This window comes from Arabidopsis lyrata, assembly GCF_000004255.2.
Source record: "Arabidopsis lyrata subsp. lyrata unplaced genomic scaffold ARALYscaffold_6, whole genome shotgun sequence".
Classification (NCBI taxonomy): Eukaryota; Viridiplantae; Streptophyta; class Magnoliopsida; order Brassicales; family Brassicaceae; genus Arabidopsis; species Arabidopsis lyrata.
Genome location: NW_003302550.1, coordinates 23816793 through 23832323, shown reverse-complemented (window position 1 = coordinate 23832323; position 15531 = coordinate 23816793). Strand labels below are relative to the sequence as shown.

The window sequence follows — 15531 nt, the reverse complement described above, 5'->3', positions numbered from 1 at the left end:
TTACGACCACCAGGTATCTTTTCTTTCTTACCTTTTTTTAAAAAAATCATAAATCATAATAATTTTGTTTTTCAAAAAAATAATTTGATTTTTACTACAATTTCAAACAAATTTAACACTTAAACTTTAAGAAAATAATTAATGATTTCTAACTAAAACAATGTTAATTTCACTATTATTTTTTAAAATTTAGTTTAAGTGTTCAATTTTAAAAACGTCGAAAAATAACCGCGCCTATGCATCCTGTCCTTAGTTGGTCCGTAAGCTTTGGTATGCGCCTAGGCAAATTTAACACTTAAACTTATTTAATAATTATACTAAAATTTAACACTTAAAATAAATAATTTAATAATTAAAATAAAATTTTAAAAACATTTAACACTTAAACTAAAATTATTTAATAATTAAACTAAAATTTAAAACAAATTTAACACTTAAACTCATTTTTACTAAAATTTAAAACAAATTTAACACTTGAAATTTAAAACAATATTAGTTTTCATATTATTATTTTAAGTGTTCAATTTTAAAAGCGTCGAAAACAAACCGCGCCTAGGCTTCCTGCACCTAAGCATCCTGTTAAATTTAAAACAAATTTAACACTTAAACTTTAAGAAAATGATTTATCACTTAAACTCATTTTTACTAAAAATTAAACTAAAATTTAAAATAACGAAACTCATTTAATAATTAAACTAAAATTTAATACTTAAACTAAAATAATTTAATAATTAAATTAAAATTTAAAACAAATTTAAATTAATTTAATAATTACAATAAAATTTAACACTTAAACTAAAATTATTTAATTAACACTTAAACTCATGTAATAATTAAACTAATATTTAAAACAAATTTAACACTTAAACTCATTTTTACTAAAATTTAAAACAATTTTAACACCTAAAATTTAAAACAATGTTAGTTCCATATTATTATTTTAAGTGTTCAATTTTAAAAGCGTCGAAAACAAAACGCGCCTAGGCATCCTGTTAAATTTTAAAAAAATTTAACACTTAAACTTTAAAAAAATAATTTAACACTTAAACTCATTTTTACTAAAATTAAACTAAAAAAAATTTAACACTTAAACTTTAAGAAAATAATTTAACACTTAAACTCATTTTTAACTAAAATTAAACTAAAATTTAAAATAATTAAACTCAATTAATAATTAAACTAAAATTTAATTCTTAAACTAAAATAATTTAATTCTTAAAATAAAATAATTTAATAATTAAATTAAAATTTAAAACAAATTTAACACTTAAACTCATTTAATAATTATTCTAAAATTTAACACTTAAACTAACATAATTTAATAATTAAATTAAAATAATTTAACACTTAAACTCATTTAATAATTAAACTAAAATTTAAAACAAATTTAACACTTAAACTCTTTTTTACTAAAATTTAAAATAAATTTAACGCTTAAAATTTAAAATAATGTTAGTTTCAATATTATTATTTTAAGTGTTCAATTTTAAAAGCGTCGAAAACAAACCGCGCCTAGGCATCCTGTCCTTAGTTGGTCTGTAAGCTTTGGTGTTCGAAGTTCGGCACGTTATCACGTAATATAGATTTAACACTTAAACTCATTTTTAAAAATTAATAAGGATTTTTACTAAAATTTAAAACAAATTTAACACTTAAACTATAAGAAAATAATTAATAATTTCTAACTAAAACAATGTTAGTTTCAATATTATTATTATTTTAAGTGTTCAATTATAAAAGCGTCGAAAACAAACCGCTCCTAGGCATCCTGTCCTTAGTTGGTCCGTAAGCTTTGGTGTTCGAAGTTCGGCACGTTTTTACGTAATAGAAATTTAACACTTAAACTCATTTTACAAAAAATAATAAGGATTTTTAATAAAATTTAAAACAAATTTAATACTTAAACTTTAAGAAAATAAAAATTGTTAAAAATGCCCCTTTTTCAATACTCCTTTTCAAAAATGCCCCTTTTGAGAGTCCATTTTTAAGTTTGCCCTCTTTTAATTTTTAATTACCATTTTACCCTTATTTGAAACAAAATTAGGTCCACAAAATACAAAATATTTTTTGGCGGGAAAAGTGATCCCGCAATTTTCCCGCCAAAACACATGTAAAAACCTTTAAAATACATTGTAAAATTTTCCCGTAAAAAATTTTCCCGCCAAAAAATTTTTTTTGCGGGAAAAGTGATTCCGCAATTTTTTTGCCGAAATTTTTTTGGCGGGAAAATTTTTGGCGGGAAAAATTTACAAGGTATTTTAAAGGTTTTACGGAGTATTTACAAGTGTTTTGTAAGGTTTTACAATGTATTTTAAAAGGTTTTACAAGGTACTTATAAGATTTTATAAGGTATTTATAACTTGTAAAACCTTATAAAAAACTTGTAAAACCTTATAACTTGTAAAACCTTATAAAATAGCTTGTAAAATCTTATAATATCTTATAAATACTTTATAAATACGTTGTAAAACCTTTTAAAATGCATTGTAAAACCTTATAAATACCCTGTAAAAATCCTTTAAAATACCTTGTAAATTTTTCCCGCCAAAAATTTAACGCCAAAAAATTTGCGGAATCACTTTTCCCGCAAAAAAAAATTTTTGGCGGGAAAATTTTTTGGCGGGAAAAAATTTTGCGGGAAAATTTTACAAGGTATTTTAAAAGTTTTACAAATTTTTACAAGTGTTTTGGCGGGAAAAATTGGGGGATCACTTTTCCCGCCAAAAAATATTTTGTATTTTGTAGACCTAATTTTGTTATATTTCCTTATATATTTATGATATCTTTTATTAAAAGAAGGGTAATTTAGTCATTTTGTACATAAAAGGGGTATTTTTAAAAATGGAAATCCAAAGGGGGCATTTTTGAAAAGGGGTATTGAAAAAGGGGCATTTTTGTGAGTCTCCCTTAATAATTTCTAACTAAAACAATGTTAGTTTCAATATAATTATTTTAAGTGTTCAATTTTAAAAGCGTCGAAAACAAACCGCGCCTAGGCATCCTGTCCTTAGTTGGTCCGTAAGCTTTCGTGTTCGAAGTTCGGCACGTTTTCACGTAATAGAAATTTAACACTTAAACTCATTTTAAAAAAATAATAAAGATTTTTACTAAAATTTTTTAAAAATTTAACACTTAAACTTTAAGAAAATAATTAATAATTTCTAACTAAAACAATGTTAGTTTCAATATTATTATTTTAAATGTTCAATTTTAAAAGCGCCTAAAACATACCGCGCCTAGGCATCCTGTCTTTAATTGGTCCGTAAGCTTTGGTGTTCGAAGTTTGGCACGTTTTCACGTGATAAAAATTTAACACTTAAACTCATTTTTAAAAAATAATAAGGATTTTGACTAAAATTTAAAACAAATTTAACACTTAAACTTTAAGAAAATAATTAATGATTTCTAACTAAAACAATGTTAGTTTCGATATAATTATTTTAACTGTTCAATTTTAAAATCGTCGAAAACAAACAGTGCCTAGTCATTCTGTCCTTAGTTTGTCCGTAAACTTTGATGTTCGAAGTTCGGCACGTTTTCACGTAATAGAAATTTAACACTTAAACTCATTTTAAAAAAATAATAAGGATCTTGACTAAAATTTAAAACAAATTTAATACTTAAACTTTAAGAAAATAATTAATAATTTCTAACTAAAACAATGTTAGTTTCAATATAATTATTTTAAGTGTTCAATTTTAAAAGCTTCGAAAACAAACCGCGCCTACGCATCATGTCCTTAGTTGGTCCGTAAGCTTTGGTGTTCGAAGTTCTGCACGTTTTCACGTAATATAAATTTAACACTTAAACTCATTTTAAAAAAATAATAAGAATTTTTACTAAAATTTAAAACAAATTTAACACTTAAACTTTAAGAAAATAATTAATAATTTCTAACTAAAACAATGTTAGTTTCAATATAATTATTTGAAGTGGTCAATTTTAAAAGCGTCAAAAACAAACCGCGCCTAGGCATCCTGTCCTTAGTTGGTCCGTAAGTTTGGTGTTCGAAGTTCTGCACGTTTTCACGTAATAGAAATTTAACACTTAAATTCATTTTTAAAAAATAATAAGAATTTTTACTAAACTTTAAAACAAATTTAACACTTAAAATTTAAGAAAATAATTAATAATTTCTAACTAAAACAATGTTAGTTTCAATATAATTATTTTAAGTGTTCAATTTTAAAAGCGTCGAAACAAACCGCGCGTAGGCATCTTGTCCTTAGTTGATCCGTAAGCTTTGGTGTTCGAAGTTCGGCACGTTTTCACGTAATAGAAATTTAACACTTAAACTCATTTCAAAAAAATAATAAGGATTTTTACTAAAATTTAAAACAAATTTAACACTTACACTTTAAGAATAATTAATAATTTCTAACTAAAACAATGTTAATTTCACTATTATTTTTTAAAAATTAGTTTAAGTGTTCAATTTTAAAAACGTTGAAAACAATCCGCGCCTAGGCATCCTGTCTTTAGTTGGTCTGTAAGCTTTGGTGTTCGAAGTTTGGCAATATAAATTCAACACTTAAACTCGTTTTTAAAAAATAATAAGTATTTTTACTAAAATTTAAAACAAGTTTAACACTTAAACTTTAAGAAAATAATTAATAATTTCTAACTAAACCAGTGTTAACTTCACTATTATTTTTAAAAAATTAGTTTAAGTGTTAAATTTTAAAAACATTAAAAATAAACCGCGCCTAGGCATCATATCCTTAGTTGGTCGTAAGTTTTGGTGTTCGAAGTTTGACACGTTTTCACGTAATAGAAATTTAACATTTAAATTCATTTTTTTTAAATAATTATTAGGGGTAAACACTATATAATACTAGTGTTTATGATGATATACATTTTGAAAACATTGCTATGCCTACAATTAATTATTTTTGAGACAATTTGTTTGGGAGAATTTCAAAAATACTTCTTTTACAGTATTTCTTTTCATAAATGACCTCAAATGCTGTCAATTATACTCTTTTAACAAAGTTTTATAAAAAAAATTAAATGTTTAATTGAGATAATTATATAATCTATTATTGTTTCACACAGTTTTAAAATAATTAAAAAAGTTCTATAAATATTAAAAATAATTTTAGAGGTCCAACCATTGTACTCGACTACTCGTCGGCATAGACATCGATAATCATTTTTGGAAAAAATATCTTTGAATATATATTTAGTATAAATATTTTTGAAAATGGGTATTGTAAAAAAAGCATTTCCTTAAAATTGTAAAGTGGCGTTTCTCAAAAATTCACATTTTTTGGATATTTTATCCTTTTAGGGAAATTGTTAAAAATACCCCTATTGGTGTGCCTCTTTTCAAAAATGCCCCTTTTAGATGTCCATTTTCAAAAATGCCCCTTTTTAAATCTGAAATTTTTATAAAGTTTTATTAGGTTTATAAGGTACTTATGGATTGTAACTACTACTTGAAGACTCGATCCAAGTATTTATAAGGTTTTATAAGGTGTTTTTAAAGGTTTTACAAGTTATTTTAAAGGATTTTTAAGGTTTTTCAAAAGCTTTACAATATATTTTAAAGGTTTTAAAAGGTATTTAAAATGCATTTATAAGGTATTTATAAAGTATTTATAAGATTTTGGATACATAGAAATGTAGTTTGTGTATGTTTTAATAATATTACATACATATTTGGGTAAATCTTATATTTTTAAGAGCATTTTTTATAAGGTTTTAAAAAAGAGGTATTTTTAAAAAGTGGCATTGAAAAAATGGCATTTTTGCAAAAGCCCCATCATTTTAACAAAATGAATGCTAATAATTCGTACTATCTTATTACATATTAAAATTGTAAAGGAAAAACACACATTTTTAACCCTCAAAGTGTCACTGATTAAAACTTTAAATCTCGAAAGAATTTCAATAACACTATAAACCACTAAAATAATTTTACTAACAATTTAAACCTCCAAACTAGATTTCATGTTTGTACCGCCATAAAATATGATGGAACAATTAATTTATTTTGGTTTAATATAAATTTATTCAATTTAATTTAAATTGAAATTAATTTTGTTATTTATTATGATTAAACTAAAATTAATTTTATTATTTATTATAATTAATAAAAATCTAAAAAAAAATAAAATTAATTTTATTATTTATTACAATCAATAAAAATCTAAAAAACGAAGAAAAAAACTTCATCTTCTTCGTTTACTGACTGTCTGATCATGAAATTTCCTGATAAACCTCTAAAACTAGAGACCGAAGCACAAGAGAGGTTTAAAGTAGAAGAATATAAACCAAATAATGTAGAATCTAAGGTCCAAGAAAAGCTTAAACAGAATAACTAAAACCAAAAAATGTCGAAACTTAGCCGAAACAAGAAGCATTCTCCGTATCGGAGGAATTTATTGGGATGTTGATCTAGAAGCGTTTCACTCTCTCTCTAGTGGATAAATTGGGATCTCAAAATATTGTGGTCGGACGGTGAGTTATTGAAGATTATGAATTTTTTTTTAACTTTTTATTAATCTTAATAAATAAGAAAATTAAGTAAATTTTAAATTAATTTAAATAAATTTATATTAAACAAACTGAAAATTAATTGTTCCATCATCTTTTATGATGGTTCAATCAAGAAAGATAGTTTGAAGGTTTAAAATGTTAATAAAATTATTTTGGTAGTTTATAGTGCTAGTAGAATTCTTTCGAGGTTTAAAATATTACCTGGTGATACTTAGCGGGAGGGATAAATATGTGATTTTCTCAAATTGTAAATTGATTTAGTATTTTACAAGCATCTTGTAAATTACTAAAAGTAAAACATGTTATTAAAAGAGGTCATTCAATATATCCAAAACTATTGACTAGAAAAAAGTATTTTAACACAAAAGGAGAGGATATATATTTAATATTTGACCACAAAGGGAAAAAAATATCCAAAGTTTTTTTCTCTCTTTGGTATATCGGACGGTATTTGTGTGGCCAGGGAGGGCTACCTGAGACTCGATATCTGTCTCTCTTCTTCTTCTTCTTCTTCCTCTTCACATCACTGTGTGCGTCTCTCTCTGTTCTATCTTTTCGAAATCTTCTCTATCCTAATTTGAACTCGCCTCTTCTTCGTTAAGAGTTCTCAATCTCCGTGTGATTTCGGAATCTGGAGATTTTGAATTTCTTGTTCGAATCAATCAAATGGTGGATCGATTTAGTTCGATTGCTTTACCTCATTAGCAATGACTTCTGCTTCTTCCATGTCCGGTGCGTTTTCTTCGTTCGTTTTTCCTCTGATTTTGTTTCATCTTTTGTTTTTTTCCTTCTGTTCGTTTCCAAGGAAGAGTTTAGGGGAAGCTTTGTGACAATTCTTTTCTCTCTAATTGAATTCAATAGCAATTGTGTATTGCGTCTTGAGCTAATTCCCCCTTTAGGACTGTGATTTTCTTAGTTATATGAGTCCGTTACAGAGAGACAAGGAGTCGTAAAAAGAATCAAATTGCTTCGTTTTCTGATTTGGATTCCGAGAGAGAGAGAGAGTTCACGTCCCATTGAATGTTGAGAGCTACTTTAGTTATTGTTCTTGTTTTGTGTATGTGTGCGAGGGAAAAAAAATCCACTTAGCTGATTACTTTCTTGTGTTTGTTGGGTCAGTGAGAAAATGTAGGAAAGTTAGAATCTTGAGCTGATTAGGTTATAGAGTAGTTCTTTAAGTAAGTTCATGTGCCAACTAAACACTTCCTACCTTTCTTGTTGAGGACCACAGTTTTCTATTACTGGTTAAGGAACCTATTTCTTGTAAAAAATTATTTTCTTTTGAATTCATGCATCTACTTTTATTTACCCTTTTTGCTTGGTTCTGTTTTGGGTTTATTGAAATTGATTATGTGTGTACAATGCAGTGTCTGTGGAATGTGTGAACATATGTAATCTAACGAAAGGAGATGGGAATGCAAGAAGCGATTGCAATGCTCTCTCCTGTGCTTGGAAAGCACCAAGAGCGTTAACTGGGTTTCTAGCTACCACTGCTCATCCACCTGTGTGTTCTTTGTACTCATGTGGCAGAAATGGAAGAAAGAACAGAATGAAAGCTGTAAGTATCTTTTATTGCTTCTGTTTATGTAGTCGGGTTTAAGATTGTAACATGTGACTTGAATGGATATATCAAGCTCCAGAACTGTGTTTCTATCATTTTTGTACATGATCACCTTTTACATGTTGCCATGGGGGCTGTATTTGCAATCTATTCTGGAGGTTCCTTATGGTAACTCCTTTGGATAATGTAGTGCGCCTGGCGGAGGTATGAATATGAAGTAGGCTTTTCTGAGGCTCCTGACGTGGTAAATGTGAGAAATATCTTGAAGTCCAAATTATCTTGTGGTGGCCATAAAAGATGGGAACTGTATTGCGTACCAGTTGAATCTTCTGGTGCATCTGATGATGTTACCGTCGAAACATTGTGGGAGGTACGATACATTACCCTCTTCTTTTTCATTGGCACTCTACTAGCACGACCCTCACAACCATTTTGATGGGTGCTTATCTCTGCAGGACCTTTTCCCATCAATATCTTACCTACCCTGTAAAGAATTAGAATTTGTTCAAAAGGGCCTTAAGGTATGATGATATATTTCTTTATATTTGAAAGACTTCTTTAAGCTACATATGTCATTTCCCCTTTGATATGTTTTTAAAGTTTATTTTCAGTTTTCTGCTATTCATTGCTTAATTCAGAAAGAAAGGTTTGTGCAGTTAGCGTTTGAGGCACATCACGGTCAAAAGAGACGTAGTGGGGAACCATTCATTATACATCCCGTTGCAGTTGCTCGTATCCTTGGGGAACTTGTGAGTTGCGTTTGTGGATATGGATTCACATGATGATTAGTTGGAAAGCTTAATAATTACTTTTGTACTTGTATAGGAATTGGATTGGGAGTCTATTGTTGCTGGATTACTACATGACACAGTCGAGGATACAAATTTCATTACTTTTGAAAAGATAGAAGAAGAGTTTGGTGCAACTGTGCGTCACATCGTAGAAGGGGAGACCAAGGTCTGCCTATGTGTGTTTGCTACAATATTTTTTCTATCCTCGAACCATTTATAGAGAAAGAACACCACACTTCCTGTGCCATGAAATTCATTATTTATAAAAGTTTGTTTTCCCTATTAGGTGTCAAAACTGGGGAAGTTAAAGTGTAAAACAGAAAGTGAATCAATACAAGATGTAAAAGCAGATGATTTGCGGCAGATGTTTCTGGCGATGACAGACGAGGTTTCAGTATTTTAAGATTTTGTTTTAGCTGGTGTAGTTATATATTCATCAGCATACCTAACTGCTTCATTCCAGGTCCGCGTCATTATTGTCAAACTAGCTGACCGGTTGCATAATATGCGAACTCTCTGCCACATGCCTCCCCATAAGCAGGTGATTCCTTCAAGTAGTTGAGATTTGTTGCCTATACAGCTTTCAGCTCTATGTTTCATTTGGGATAACTAATGAATTTTTGAGTTTCGTCCAGTCCAGCATTGCAGGGGAGACTTTGCAGGTCTTTGCTCCTTTAGCAAAATTGCTTGGAATGTATTCGATAAAGGTAACCCTTTACGTATTGTGTTTGCTTGCTATTATTCTTATGACAATATTATGCACGAGGTGGTTATAGTTTCCGGTTACATCAGTTGTAATGTATGTTAAGTGTGTATATGAAACTTAATTATATGAATTGTTGTGTCCAGTGACGTTCTGAGTTTTGTGGTGGTAATCTTGCAGTCGGAACTGGAAAATCTATCTTTCATGTACGTAAGTGCTGAGGATTATGATAGAGTCACAAGCAGGATCGCTAACCTCTACAAAGAGCATGAAAAAGAACTCACTGAGGTAACTATTATCGTCTCTGAGCTTAAAATGCCAAAACATTGATTGAAAAAGAAAAGGATATTAGAGAAAGATGTTGATTATCAACCTTCACCCTCTTTGACGAACTCTGTATTCATCTGGGCGTTTATTTAGTTCATCTGCATTCACAGAGTCCTACTATGTATCTTAGGCAAACAGAATTTTGGTGAAAAAGATTGAAGATGATCAGTTTCTGGACCTTGTGACTGTGAATACTGATGTTAGATCTGTTTGCAAGGAAACTTACAGGTGAATTTATAAATGACTTCTTCATTTACTTTGTAATTTACCTTTTCTTCAGCATTTAAAGCCTCTTATTTTTACCTGCAGCATCTACAAAGCTGCACTCAAATCGAAAGGATCAATTAATGATTACAACCAGATTGCCCAGGTTTGTGTTGTACACGCGTCTCCAAGTTGTTTCAAAGGTTTTGAATACATATACAGATTTCGAAGAACCATAAGACTGAATTACCTAGGATGCTTGTGCCCGGAACTTCCATCTGAAGCTTAATATGATTGTTAACACGTTGCTTCTTCTAATTTGTGTATTTTAGCAGTTACGGATTGTTGTAAAGCCAAAACCTTCTGTGGGGGTCGGGCCTTTGTGCAGCCCACAACAGGTGAAACTCCAATGAAAAGGAAGTGGGTATCTTTTGTTCCGATTCGTTCTGGTGTGTCACTTAGATTTCTCGCTCTGTCATCAATGCAGATATGCTATCACGTTCTTGGGCTAGTTCATGAGATTTGGAAACCAATTCCCCGAACTGTACGTATCTGATCTTTTGTTATTTGAGGATATGTTTTCACTACATTACAACTGAACATATATTTTACAGGTAAAAGATTACATTGCAACCCCGAAGCCTAATGGCTACCAGAGCCTCCATACTACTGTGATTCCGTTCTTGTATGAGAGTATGTTCCGACTGGAGGTTCAGGTATTTGAGATGCTATTATTTTATTGCAGTGTTTAGAAAAACGCCAATGATGAGTACAATTGAATTTGGGTTTTGTCTTTTAGAGGTTGAAGCATGGGGAAATTTTTAAAAGGCTGATTGGATATTAAAACTACATTTCTCTCTGCAGATCAGAACTGAGGAGATGGACTTAATTGCTGAAAGGGGCATTGCTGTTTACTATAATGGCAAGGCTCTTTCTGCTGGATTAGTTGCAAATGCGGTTCCTTTAGGTAGAAATTCAAGGGGGAAGACGGGTTGTCTCAACAATGCAGATTTTGCACTCAGGGTATTTACAGACCATACTCAGAATAAAAAACGCAAAGAGACGTGCTAGATGTAGGCAGTGATATGTTCCTTTTTACCTTTCCACTATGATGCTAGTTATGACAGTTTATTTTTCCAGGTTGGGTGGCTAAATGCAATAAGGGAATGGCAAGAGGAGTTTGTGGGTAACATGAGCTCTAGAGAATTTGTGGATACCATTACGAGGGATCTTTTAGGTAGTCGTGTGTTTGTATTCACACCTAAAGGAGAGGTAAGGACTACTACACCTCAAGCCTCTGAAACATCATCTAACGTTTTTATGATTTTGCTTAAATGCTTTGGTATTCTCTTTGCAGATAAAGAACCTTCCGAAAGGGGCCACTGTTGTTGACTACGCATATCTGATTCACACGGAAATCGGAAACAAGATGGTAGCAGCAAAGGTATTTTCCCCATTCTTGTCGTTCTTTCCATTGTTAACTTTGAATTGTCGATTTATTATCTTTGAAATACAGACAACAACTGGACCAAACTTTAAGGATACTTAATGGCTTGAAACTGCAGGTCAATGGTAATCTTGTTTCCCCAACTCACGTTCTTGAGAATGCTGAGGTCGTGGAGATAGTCACTTACAACGTTTGTACCTTTTCTCTCTTGCTTTTGTTTTTTAATTTCTCCTTTCTTTTTGTCCTGCTTAGGAAAATTTTGATTGCCTTCATTCCACGGGCTCTCACGTTTTATTCTTATTGTCACATCACAGGCCCTCTCAAGTAAATCTGCTTTCCAGAGACATAAACAGTGGTTGCAACATGCCAAAACAAGGAGTGCAAGACACAAGATTATGAGGGTATGTTATTTTTATTTACTTCATGATAATTGGCTCACTATTATTCATGTCTCTCATCTTGTTCCAGTTCCTAAGGGAGCAAGCTGCACAATGTGCTGCCGAAATTACCCAAGATCAAGTGAATGACTTTGTGGCGGACTCTGATAGTGATTTGGAAGATCTCACAGAAGATTCAAGAAAGAGCCTACAATGGTGGGAGAAAATCCTCGTCAATGTTAAGCAGTTCCAGTCACAAGACAAAAGTAGAGATACAACACCCACTCCTCAAAATGGAAGCGTTTGGGTCCCAAAGGTGAATGGAAAACACAACAAAGCCATAAAAAACTCGAGTTTAGATGAGCCAGAGTTCCTCCTACCCGGAGATGGAATTGCCAAGATTTTACCTGCTAACATCCCTGCTTATAAAGAAGTGTTGCCCGGCTTAGACAGTTGGCGAGACAGTAAAATTACCACATGGCATCATCTCGAAGGTCACTCCATCGAATGGTTATGTGTAGTATCCATGGATCGCAAAGGTATGTTATTTTCGTTTTCTTATAGTCATGATTGATGATTCCAACAAGTCAAAAGTAAAATATAAACTGTGTTACATTTGGCAGGCATAATCGCAGAGGTTACAACAGTTCTCGCAGCTGAAGGCATCGCAGTGTGTTCTTGCGTGGTGCATGCTTTTACTTTAAAACTTACTTCTAAACATTTTATAGTTTCTAAAGACTCATCTTACAAATCTTATGGTTTATTGCAGGCCGAGATTGACAGAGGAAGAGGATTAGCAGTAATGTTGTTTCAAATAGAAGCAAATTTTGAAAGTTTGGTAATACGTCCGATTGATCTAAACTCTTTTAACTTTTTTTTTTTCTTTTTCTTTTTGGATCTTCGATCGCTAAACACTAACCCGTGTCTCTATGTATCTGTAACTCTCAGGTTAGTGTTTGCGCTAAAGTGGATCTAATATTGGGTGTGTTGGGATGGTCGAGTGGTTGTAGCTGGCCAAAATCAACAGATAATGCTCAAGTTCTTGAGTGTTAAAGCCAAAGGACTCACGTTCTTGGCCATGAAGTTTTGTCATGTTCACTGGAAAAATAAGCAAACTGAAGAGGAGAGTCTGGTTGCTCCATGTAGAGGTAGAGAGCTCTTATAATATTCTTGAAAATATATATCATTCTGTTTTGAAAAAAAAAAAAAAAAAAAAAAAAAAAAAAAAGAGAGTCAAATTCTTTTAGATGTGTTATGTTCAATAAATCAAGGTCATTGTATATAAAGACCAAAAGAGTGGGATGAACATACGATGTAACATGTAGATACTCCTGTAAAACATATACTTGCACATAGAAAAAAAAATGGATGCATTTCCCAAAACGGTTTATTATGCATAGTTTTTGTTTTTGTGTAACATGTTATGGTATAGTTCACTACAAGTTACTACCCATGAGCTTTAACACAAGTAGTCAAGTACGTACGATCTCCATTAGGCATAGTCAAAATAAGCAATTAGATGATTAGAACAAATCCAATAAAACATACATTTACCAAAAAAAATTAAAACATAACATACATGACAAAGTCATATATACGACATGAAATAGAAACAAAGAAAACAAACTCTTAGCTCATTTTCAGACAAACGTTTTACGACGAATCAAACAAATGAAAAGATTCTCCATCTCAAGAACATGTTAAATTTCACGTTGATCAAAAGATCAGAATTAGTAGTAAGTAGGTTCAGAGGTGTAGAAGAAAGGACCAGCCCAGTAAAGCTTGAAGCTCTTGTCTTCAAGAACACGGTACTTGCTCAATGTCTGTCCTCTAACACCTTTGTTCACATCGGTCGGGAAATCGCAATCAGCAATTGGAGATTTGTAAAGGTAAGCTTTGCATTTGGTCACTGTCCTTCCTGCACGAAGCTGCGAAGGGAATATCGTGGCGAAGAAGTAACCTTTAGCATCAGTTTTGCTGCTCATTATCGATATTGGAACTATCTCTTTCCCATAAGCATCCACCTTCACACATGCAATTCTTGCCGTTGCACCTGTCGTACGTAAACAAACAACAATACGACATTCGTCTTGTTAGACCTTACTATGCTCTAATTTTCTCCTACAATTAGATCAATTCGTCTTTTTTTTTTTTTTTGAATTTAATGTTAAATTATATTCAAAAGAAAATAAACGTTTTTACATATGAAATGCTAACTTTTCGGAAACATTTGTAAATAGAGCTACTATGCTGCTTTCGTCTTGGTTTTAAAGAAGTTATGTTACCTTGAATTGGGTAAGTTTTGCCACCGGACTTGCACATGATGACCCCTTCAACGGCGATGGGAATCAATTTCCCGGTCTCTGGGTCGGCTTCATTGCCGTAATAAGCAACTGAAGATATGATTAGAGATGAGAAGACTACAAGAGAAGCAGCAAATGAGAGGCGTGAGAAAGCCATTTTCTTTTCTTCTTTTTTTTTGCTTGCCTTGTTTATATGTTGCTTAAGCAAGTGAGGTTTTTTGAAAACTAACTCCACGGGTTTTATAGGTTAATTGCGTTGACAAAGAACTAATTAAATTATTGGTTTAGTGTACATTATATTTATTTCGTATTAATAAGAAAACGAACAACTTGTAATAAGAACGTGTATGCACGGCAGACAATAGTGTTATTTGTCCCGACGTGAGTCGCATTATAGTGTGTGGATTACCAATTCCAAAGACGGTTCTAACATTATGGTGGACAAAAATATCCGGAAATGATATTGGATTGCTATCAGTTTTAAAACTTGAAAGCTCGGATGTCTCTTAACCAATAAGACTAATCGGACCAAGCTAGCAACATGTGGGCTTCGATGTGTTGGACTGGACTAGATCGGGCCAAAATAGCCTGTTGTAACATTCCTAAACTAAAAGATCCGAACAATTCTTAATGTAAGATCCGAACAAATCTGAATAATACTCCTAAATTTCTAAATATTCAATTGTGCTGAGCTTACCAAAACGTCCAAAACACATTCTGATTTTTTTTTTTTCTGTAAATACAATAAAAGTTACTCCCTCCGTTTTCGAATAGTTGTCGTTTTAGAGAATTTTTTTTGTTTTTAATTAGTTGTCGTTTTCAGTTTTCGATGCAAAATTTATTACTTTTTTATTTTTTATATTTATTTTTATTATGCAACTTGATTTACTATTGGTTAAATTATGTTTAGGTAAATAATTAATGATATTTTTATATTGAAAAACTAACAACATTAATAGTTTCTTAATTTGTGTGCATATAGTTAAAACGACAACTATTCGAAAACGGAGGGAGTAGTAATTAATTTATAATAGATTAGATTAGAGGCCCAACACGACAAAAAATATATATTAGAGGCCCAACAACGATCAGAGGCCCACAAATATTAAAGGTATATCAAAAGTTCCTTTTTTTTTAGAATTAAAAATATTGTGTGATCGGTTACTCTAAGGGGGTGTTATTGGATTTGGGTTTTTAATGGACTTTGAAATCTAGTGTTATTCAATTATGTATTTGCAAAAGTACGTTAAAAATTTGCTGTTATTGGATTAGTATTTGTTTGATGCATTCTTAAATGAATTAAAAACAACTGTTATT

At 31.0% G+C, this 15531-nt stretch overlaps 2 protein-coding genes across 4 annotated transcripts; one reads left to right on the top strand and one right to left on the bottom strand.

The window, feature by feature from the left end:
• The first annotated feature begins 6913 nt into the window (after positions 1 to 6913).
• Positions 6914 to 13294, top strand: LOC9308918 (putative GTP diphosphokinase RSH1, chloroplastic). Of its 3 annotated transcripts, none has more exons than XM_021023500.1 (24): positions 6914 to 7233; positions 7869 to 8059; positions 8253 to 8432; positions 8518 to 8583; positions 8719 to 8811; positions 8888 to 9019; positions 9140 to 9241; positions 9317 to 9394; positions 9489 to 9560; positions 9737 to 9844; positions 10014 to 10111; positions 10193 to 10253; positions 10423 to 10485; positions 10575 to 10631; positions 10702 to 10803; positions 10952 to 11110; positions 11228 to 11359; positions 11445 to 11531; positions 11653 to 11724; positions 11849 to 11935; positions 12003 to 12450; positions 12535 to 12596; positions 12681 to 12749; positions 12860 to 13294. In XM_021023500.1, the coding sequence occupies exons 1-24, from the start codon at positions 7209 to 7211 to the stop codon at positions 12962 to 12964; spliced, it is 2649 nt and encodes an 882-aa protein (XP_020879159.1). In that variant the 5' UTR covers positions 6914 to 7208; the 3' UTR covers positions 12965 to 13294. The 3 variants fall into 3 exon arrangements, with proteins under 3 accessions (XP_020879159.1, XP_020879160.1, XP_020879158.1); XM_021023501.1 differs by having other exon boundaries at positions 6921 to 7233; positions 10420 to 10485; positions 12535 to 12593; XM_021023499.1 differs by having other exon boundaries at positions 6921 to 7233; positions 10420 to 10485.
• LOC9310992 (proline-rich protein 3) lies at positions 13110 to 14429 on the bottom strand. The gene is made up of 2 exons (XM_021023503.1): positions 14197 to 14429; positions 13110 to 13964 (listed from the first exon to the last, which is right to left on the bottom strand). The coding sequence occupies exons 1-2, from the start codon at positions 14369 to 14371 to the stop codon at positions 13642 to 13644; spliced, it is 498 nt and encodes a 165-aa protein (XP_020879162.1). The 5' UTR covers positions 14372 to 14429; the 3' UTR covers positions 13110 to 13641.
• Between the last annotated feature and the right edge of the window lie 1102 nt (positions 14430 to 15531).